General features: G+C 37.6%; 1 protein-coding gene across 5 annotated transcripts in view; it reads right to left on the reverse strand.

The window, feature by feature from the left end:
• The window catches only part of LOC130911129 (synergin gamma-like), a 99,238-nt gene extending 90,368 nt beyond the window's left edge, over positions 1-8,870 (reverse strand). For all 5 annotated transcript variants that reach the window (XM_057828861.1, XM_057828862.1, XM_057828860.1 and 2 more), the window contains exons 1-2: positions 8,767-8,870; positions 3,446-3,486 (exon numbers count right to left, since the gene is read on the reverse strand). In XM_057828861.1, coding sequence (XP_057684844.1) covers positions 3,446-3,486; positions 8,767-8,801 — 76 coding nt within the window. In that variant the 5' untranslated portion in view covers positions 8,802-8,870. The remainder of the gene's footprint in view (positions 1-3,445; positions 3,487-8,766) is intronic.
• Positions 8,871-9,226: the final 356 nt, after the last annotated feature.

Here is a 9,226-nt window from a genome sequence, read left to right on the forward strand (position 1 = left end):
TCAGACTTCTTTCTTTTTCATCTGATTTATTAATAAAATGGCCTCAAACCATTGTCCTCTTTAGACCGTCGTAAAACTACAAAAAAAAGTACACAAGCATTGCATTAGCAACAACGTTATCTTAGCACGCTATACAGGTTCACTAAACATAAACAAAAAGCGTCTCATACAAAAAATATAACATTTCGCTTACTAACATAATATGTACATTATTTACAACAACCATACTTACGGACAAATCTTGTCCAAGGATCATATAAGCACAACATTACAACGCAGGCGTCATTCCGAGACGTCGTGCAGCCATATTGAACTGGCAAGAACACAATAAACCATGTCGCAAATCGACCACAAGAGTTCGCTGTTAGACAGCACAAAAAGCCTTGCTGTAAAATTTACCAAAAGGCAGAATACTGTCTAAGCGGGACATATGCGTTAATTGCGTCAAATATTTTAACGTGATTAATTCAAAAAAATAATTACCGCGCATTAACGCGATAATTTTGACAGCCCTAATATATATATATTAATAAATGGTTTGAAGCACTTCAAATGTAATAATTATGATCAGTTTTAAACATAACTGTCCAACCAAATCATTTTTGAACAAGAATAAAGTACTGTAGTAGAATAATGCTTGGCTTTATTAAATACTTCTGTTTATCTACCTTAGCTGTGACATGTAGAAATTACAAACTCCTCATGATCACTTCTGGCATTTATTTTATATGTCTCGAACGTCTCCACGAGGCATGTGCCGGTATGAGATTTTGACGGTACGATAACCGTGAGCAAAAATACCGCGGTTTCACGGTATCACGGTATTGCAATTATAGTTCCGAAATTTTGAGATGTATGGGTTTTTTAAAAAAAAATAAAATAAAATTTTAAAAAAAAATTTCCATTGGACAGGTTTTTTTTTCAGAACATATTTGCAAATTGGAACATGAATATAATGTGAAAATAAATTAATGTGAAAATAAATAAATTAACAAAAAATAACAAATATTTTATATAAAATTAAAATAAATAGAACCTAGACTATACCCACAGCCAGAGCTCAAGTTGCTCAATAATAGAGCAAGAACAAAATAATTGCTATAAAAAAGTAAAAACACTTCTAAATAAAATTAAAAACATATACTGTATGATTTTTTTTTGAGGGGGAGAAGCTGAATTTTCGCCATTTTCAGCCACTGTGTCAACTCTCTTCTACATGATGTCATGCCTTAGTGTTAAAAAGAACAAAGAATTCATAAGTTAATAAGTTAGTTAAAAATGTATAAGTTAGTTTTATAAGTTAGTTAAAATGTAAATATTGTTGAGGTTTCAAGGTTTCATCTAAAACAAAAAGTGAGGAGTGAGACCTCCTTTCGCAATTAGCGATCTTTGACGCGATCCTTTTCTTTTCTCCCCCCTTCATTCAAGCTTGTTTCTCACTCAGCGGCTGTGAGACATAAAACGTCGACGAAGCTGCTCTCCCAGCTTAGCCTAGGCTAAAATTTGTCTTTGTAAGTTTTAGTTAGTTTGTATATTGAATTTGAAAGGAAAATGTATGTTTTGTTTTTGGCGACCTTTTTCATGGTGCTACTGCTATCCTGTTGAACCTACTCACATGTGGAAAAATACAATTGTATAACGTTTTAAATGTATTCATTTGTATATTTCACCACGATTTGAGAGCTCAATAAATTGAAGAAAAGTACACCTTGTGTTTCGAGGGTTTGTTTTTGGGTTTGCTGGCTGTTTAGCAGAATAGCGTTACTGACACTCACGGCAACAAACGGGAAAGGTGAGCGCTGCCGCACCAAGCCACTTCGGCTGCATTTTGGCACATGAAAAATAGCGAATACCGTACTAAGGTATGACGGAAAATTTTAGTGGTTTTGAAACCGCGACGTTTTCACACCACGGTAAACCGTGAAACCGGTAACCGGCACATGTCTAGTCTCCACACACACGCATTCATTCCAAAGCGGCTTCCTTGCAGAAACTGTTTAACAAGTTAAACGATGATTGACACTTACTGCGCTGTGATGTCCGCTTCTTTGGCAAGATCACAGACAACCAGCCTCGTTAACTTTAATAAGCAAGTGCTGCAGTGACTGTGAGGTTCAAAGAGCTGGGAGAGGGAGGGTGTGAGGCTGTGTTCAGAGTAGAAAGCAAGGCGTATGTGGATTAAAAAAATAAAAACTATCGCACGTCCTTGCGATGGGACTATCGCGCATGCGCACATCGCAATGGCGATGTTTAAACGATATATCGTTCAGGTTAAGTCCTCAATACAACAAATGAGCAAATTGTCTAATTTGCAAAGCAAAAGTACGCTAGCTTAAATGCTAACGTTTTTTTGCAATGCTCTTAACGAATCGCTCAAACACAAATTTCCTCAAAAAACTGCTTAATATACTTCTAAACGAAGTAACAAATGAATACACAGACAATATTGGCTAAAAAAAAAAACGTTCCATACCTTGGCCCTAGTGGCATTTTCCAAAAATGTTTCAAAAAAAGATGGGGGATGGAAATACATTTTTTTGTTTTGATATGGTTCCTGTAGGAGGACAAAAATGTCATCTTATCGTTTTCCAATGCTGTAAAAATGTGTAAAATTAATAATAAATTTCAACATTTCTGTCGACGTAGATTTGTGTCATAACCTACGACACACGTTCTGTCAGCAGGGCGGGATGCCAGGCAGGAGGCTATTGTAACCAACCCGTCAGCCGAGTACCCAGTTGAGAGTGAGAGGAAAGAGAATGATTACAATACTATTGAAGAACTTAGATGAGCGTAAAAATAGATTTAAGAAGTGGCTTGCATCGCCAAACTCCACTACTGCTGCAAGTTTTGTTGCAACCCAGGAGAGTGAGTACATGAAGGAGACATTCATCAACATATCAGAACACCTATTTGCAGACTTCAAAAACAAAACCGAGATAATACAGAAAATCGAAGACATGCCCAGATAAGGGGCATGTTATGAACTTTCCATTTTGTTGTTTTTCGAAACCTCAAAATAAAAATGACATCAAAAATCTGATTTCTTTATTGCAACCTGAATGAGCAGTCGGATTGCAATTTGGATGGTGCTGCAAATGCCTAACAGTGGCATGAACTTGTGTGAAGACAATACACTTGAAAGCTTTTGAGTTTTTGTGTCAAATTTGGTAGTTGTCCGGCCTCACTAACATGCTGGTTTGGTAACGAAAAGTGAAGTGTTGTTATCTAAATGGAAGTGCCATATTCTGAGTCACTTTTCTTCCAATTTTGGAAATCCAAAAAGCACAGACCAACTAACTTAAGTGGCAATTTCTCTTGAATAAAACATCTATTCATCCATTTCAAGCCAAGGTTATTCTTTGTGTGACTGTACAAAATCCTCACTTTTGAAAATGAGTCATGTGACTCATTCTGCTGTGCCATGTTACATATGGTGACTCACCTTGTGGCGGTCCCAAGCTCCCTCCGACAGGATACATGAAACTGAAAGGGTGAAGAAAACAAGTGATGAATGAGACACATGTTATCAGTTCTTCACTAAAGTGTGGCATTACATGCTGGTAGAAAGTACAGTGGTACCTCTACTTATTTTATTTATTTATTTATTTAAGGATCCCCATTAGTCTCTACCAAAATAGAGACTATTCTTCCTGGGGTCCATTCACAGTAATTTAACAATATATACAAAACAATTAATAGCATAAAGCAGGTTTACATTTCTACAGTGTAGAAAAAATAAAATAAAACTACATTTATTTACAATGGCTAAATAAGCATCACTTCTTTACAAATTATACATTTTTTAAAACTTGTTTTAAAAGAAATGTGATTGCTAGTTGTAAGCATTTCAGGAGGCAGTAAATTCCAGCATGAAACAGCTCGATAAATAAATGTTCTTTTAAGTGCATTTGTTTTTGGCAGTGGCAAAATAAACGTGGTACTTGAAGCACGTCTCGTGTTAAAACCATGTCTGTTACAGGTGGTCTGAAGTTTAGAGAACAGGCTAAAAGGTTTGTGTGAGATCCAGATTTTGTGCAAAGAAAGCACAGTACTATATGTCAATCTGTCCTTGACTTTCATCCATGACAGTCTTTGATGCATTGCATTAATATTTGTAGAAAAGGACAGTTTAGAGCTAATCTAGCAGCCCGATTCTGAGCTATCTGGATTTTGTCAAGGTCTTCCTTGGCAGCACTGGACCACACAATGGGACAGTAGTCTCGGTGACATAAAACTAAAGATTGTAGTACAAGTTTTCTTGTTTCTATTGGCATAAAGTGGACATTACGCCTTATTAAAGAAATATTCCTACCCATTTTCGTCACAATATTATTTATATGAGTCGTCCATGACATAGTTTGATCTAGCAGAGACTTATTGAAAGTCTCTACATACAAAATTTTCAGGTTAAGACAAGGCGCAACGGGGAAAATATTGCCACTTGTTACGAAAGAAATTTCAGGATGGCTGGTACTCAGAGCTCCCAAAGTTAACTGAATGTAACATACTTATAGCTGGTTTGCCATTGGCTATTGCCTAGCATTCCTGGCATCCAATTGGCTAAGAGGGACCTCTACTGTATGTGTGTATCCCAGCGTCCTCTTCATTTGCCCCTAGTGTTCCGACAGTTTTACATGAGTGCATTACCTTTTATTATTTACTCTATTCTCTTTTTTTTTTTTTTTACATGACACAAAACTTTTTTATGTTCACTGTGCAATCATCGAATTGTAACATTTACTTGTTCAGGGTCCCCTCAGGATTGATAAATCTAAATTCAATACTTTAAAGACCTTTTTTAATGCCATTTCAACTGAAAATTAATACTTTTCTCGCACCCATTATTTAGATAATATTGAATCATATTAAAAAAATAAAGCACTGAACAACAAATTTAACCTCAATTACTAAGTGTGTTTGAGAAAAGAATGCACATTTACTGAAGATACAATTAAAACACATTTAAATATAAGGTCTTTCAGATTTTTTTTTCCCAGGATAAAATGGATTTTACACTATTTTTGTAAAGCAACTTCAGAAACTACATTTGCAATACAACAGGTTTCCCTTTTAAGAGGACCTAGTCAAGGTGGTAGGTTGGTGATTGTCAAGTTGGTCACCTTAACTGTAAAGTGCTTGGGAAAATCTTGCAATTGGCAGTTAAAGTTTAAAAAAACAGCCACTAAATGGCAGTAGTTTACCATTAATTACCACAAAATAAAAAAGCTACACATGACCATTTCCCTTGGTAATTGTTTTTTTCTAATCACATTACAAGTATACAAAACACATGTTAATCCTTTGTTAGCTATTGAAGACATTTCTTTTAATCAGATAGAGAAAATCCATACTCTTATTCAATCAAGAAAAACATTTAAATATACCAGGAGGTGTTTTACTATCACCTACATTATAATTTGCCTATCACCATGCCATGTTATTCAGATCAACGTTACCCCGCACTCGTTCCAATAATAGTGTCAACCGTGTTGTGTATCTGAGGGTGATGGTGGATCTACCACTCCGGTTTATCCATGCTAAGGCTAGTGCACCTGCCAATACCCCATTGAAAATGGCTAACTCTTGAGCTAAAACTACGAAATTCACATTCATTCGAAAGGCAAACCGTGCAGAAATACATTATTGCATCTAACACATTTTAATTGGAGAAATTGGCAACTTACTTTGAAATGTTAAGCAGGTCCACTGCCTTCGCATGACCCATAAACTGCGACCCAAAGTATCTGGATGCGACTTGGTCGCCGATCCAATACCTCACATGCTGGTCCAACTGTTTGGACTTGGTTGTCTTGTTGAGGCTTTCGTCGAACATAACAACTAAGGCATCTGAGTAGTTCCTTACGTTAGCACACAGTACTGTGCGACTGCCTGCTGTTGTGATGTTGATGGTAATGATGCTGACAGCGCGCACGCACGAGGTGCATTATGATTTGTAGTGCAGTGCATCGTAAAAAAAAAAAAATTTAAGCGTCATCTTCGTTATGGATTAAAAAAAATTTAAAAACTTCGTCACGGATATAATTTAGGTTGCACTGAGATGTTCTTGAAAATTAAAACCACGGTGAAAAAATTCCAGACTTACGACAGCTAATTTAATACTTTTAATACCTTTAATAATGGAAAACTAAATTCAATGCTTTTTTAATACTTTTAATAACCCGCGGGTACCCTGTTGTTACATGGTTTGATGCATTTCTATGCATTATAAATGATTTATGTCTGAATTTTGGGGGTCTTGGAACAGATTAGGGCATTTACATCAAAAACGAATAGCTACTTACAGAATTTTCATGTTACGAAACTGCTTCCAGAACCAATTCGTTTCGTAAGTAGTGGTACTACTGCACCATCGTCCGTGTGAGTGTATTAGGAACGTCTTAGTAACTTGTAGGGGTGTAACGGTACACAAAAATCTCGGTTCGGTACGTACCTCGGTTTTGAGGTCACAGGTCGGTTCATTTTCGGTACAGTCAGAAAACAAAAGGCAAAATATAAATGTGCTAGTTGGTTATTACACACCTTTGTGCTTTGAACAACAGGAACATTAGCCTATACAAAGCTAGAATTCTGCTCAAAAAGTAGCAGGTAGTTAAAGATAATCCAACAACAATTTGCCTCTCAGACCCCGCGTATTGGTCAGCTTTCTTTCGGAAAGAAAGAAGAAAAAAGAAGTCCTGTGCTAAAGAGAAAAGCAATCCCAATGACAAAGATTTTAACATGTATTTTACAAATGAAATGCCACAATGAAACATTTTTTTTCTTATGAACGGTTTTCAAAAGCTTTATTGGTGGATTTTCTGAAGTTAAAGCGCAACACAGAAATTAATAAATTTAATTGTGTAAGGATCTGTGTCTAATTCTTATTATCTAATTACAGGTGTTTTAGCTCATTTCAATTTATTTTATTTAAATGGGCTATTATTTATTTTATTATGCGTTTATATTTTACAAATGTGATGTAGTATTCATTTATATTGTATATTTTATGTTGTATAACTTCAGTTCCTATGTGAATATTAGTTCTTACATGTTTTGTTGCAGTAGGAGGGTTTTGTATTAAACACGGGGCCGTGTTGGTTATTATTATAGCAGAGAAGACAGCAGTAAATCAACAAAGACAAGTCAACTGTGCCCTGATCTACCACTAAAGAGATCTGATGAACTCAAAAAATGGGTTACGATTGCATATTAGTTTGAAAATCGACCGGATCCACCGTATTTTTACACGAGTTACTTCCGGTCTGCCTGATCCTAGCTACCGGTAGTAGTACTGACGCAGGAGGTTCGCGTCTTACGTCAAATAATAAACTCAGCTGTTCTTTTCGCTTGCGTCGTGTTGAGCCGCTTCTGGGACACGTCTAACACGCGGCCACACTGCGACTGGTGTCCATTGGCTGATTGACTTTAACGCCCGCGTTTCACTGCGTTCTTGCGGCGGCCACGTTGTCGCGCCGTTGACGTTTCTGGGTTATACTGTCCTACCGTGTTGGTCCTCATTATAGTAGAGAAGATTGAGTAAATATATTCTACACAAAGAAACTGTAACCCGATCAACTCACAGCCTCGAAAAGTAAGGGTTACATTACGTCAGAAACTCGTTCGGTACGCCACCGTTCCGAACCGAGCACCACGTACCGAAACGGTTCAATACAAATACATGTACCGTTAAACCCTTAGTAACTGGAATTTAAATGTTTGAATGGAACCGGCATACTGTGGTGGTTTACTGTATTTTTTAAACCAAATCAAGCAAAGCTGTCTCAAATTTTACACTCCTGTTACTTGTGAATGCTGGCGACAGCTTTTAAGGCTGCCACCATTTTAGTTATACATTCTGTTTTTACATCCATGTTCTTTCCACCTACGGTGGTTGGACTTCAGGTTCACCTGTGCTATATCAATGTCATCCCTGCATTCATTATTTATGCTGCTCGGGTACACGACATGAAAAATAAATGAAAATAAATATTTAGCGTGTCTCACTTGCTGCTCACTAGTAGGTAATGCAAAATGTTACATTATATACTGTAGGGCTGTTGACAGAAGCCAATTTGCATCATTATCAACTTACAAATTTCGCCTCATTAATACAAACACCCCACACTGCAGGTTTAGCTAAGCCATTTGCCTAACTAAACACATTTACAATTACAAACTTAAGACTAATAAAAGGAATTATTTTGTCGATATAAAGACTCAACAATGTATTTCAGCTTATTTGCTTTGCGCCAAGGTGCCACCAAAGCAATTAAAGCATTACTTTGGCCTACTGTAACCTCAATTTTTGTGTTTTTATTTTTTTTCAGGAAAATAATAAGAACGAGGTTCTGCTATTCGCGGCAAGGATCGCAGCCTACATTCCGCGAACATCGAGGGATGACCACACTGTATAAATCCACTAAGGGCCTGTACGTACGTACATACATATCTTTTTTAAGCGTCAACACTGACATACATTATAACGTCTTATCTACAAATGACGACCGACTCTTCAATTACTATCGTAACCTAAAATAACGAAATGATGTAAATGCGTCTTAACCATTATAGAAGAATCAACCTGTAAGCTAGCGGCTAACGTTAGCTATTGCAACCAGACAGGTCGTCAACCGGCTTCGACCACAAAACCAACCGGTGCCGACAGCGCTTTAGAGCCGTCACAGTGACCGCTCGGAGTGGATACGTGTATAAAATAAAAATGAAAAACACTTCAAAATAGGGAGCTAAGAGATTGAAGCGTACCTGCCGCCTCCAGATGATCCCGGCCGCAGCGCCATCTTGAGAAGGGCAGTTGTCAGGCTGACGTAGACGTCATTCAATACGTCAATAACATGAGATTGTATTAACCCCGTGTTTAGTTTCACAGGCGCATATCGATGTCACTTCTTGCAGTACATGTATTACCCAACAGGTGTCACTGTTCATCTTTCGTATACTTTAGGTCCCATCTGGCATTACTACCATGACGCCCATTATGTGTCAAACCCAAACCAGTTGCATTATTGATGTGATCCAGTAGTTGCATCAACTCGACACTCAGGGGCGCAAATACCCATTCTTGTCAGGTATGCGAAATGAAAAATGGCGCACCCCCACCCACTCCCCCCCTAACCCAGCAGACACACACCAGTGGCGTCACCAGGGTGTGGCCAGGGGTGGCCACGCCCCCTATAAATTTGTTGGACACCCCACTGCACAGCCC

The sequence above is a fragment of the Corythoichthys intestinalis genome, unplaced genomic scaffold (genome assembly GCF_030265065.1).
Source record: "Corythoichthys intestinalis isolate RoL2023-P3 unplaced genomic scaffold, ASM3026506v1 HiC_scaffold_23, whole genome shotgun sequence".
Lineage (NCBI taxonomy): Eukaryota > Metazoa > Chordata > Actinopteri > Syngnathiformes > Syngnathidae > Corythoichthys > Corythoichthys intestinalis.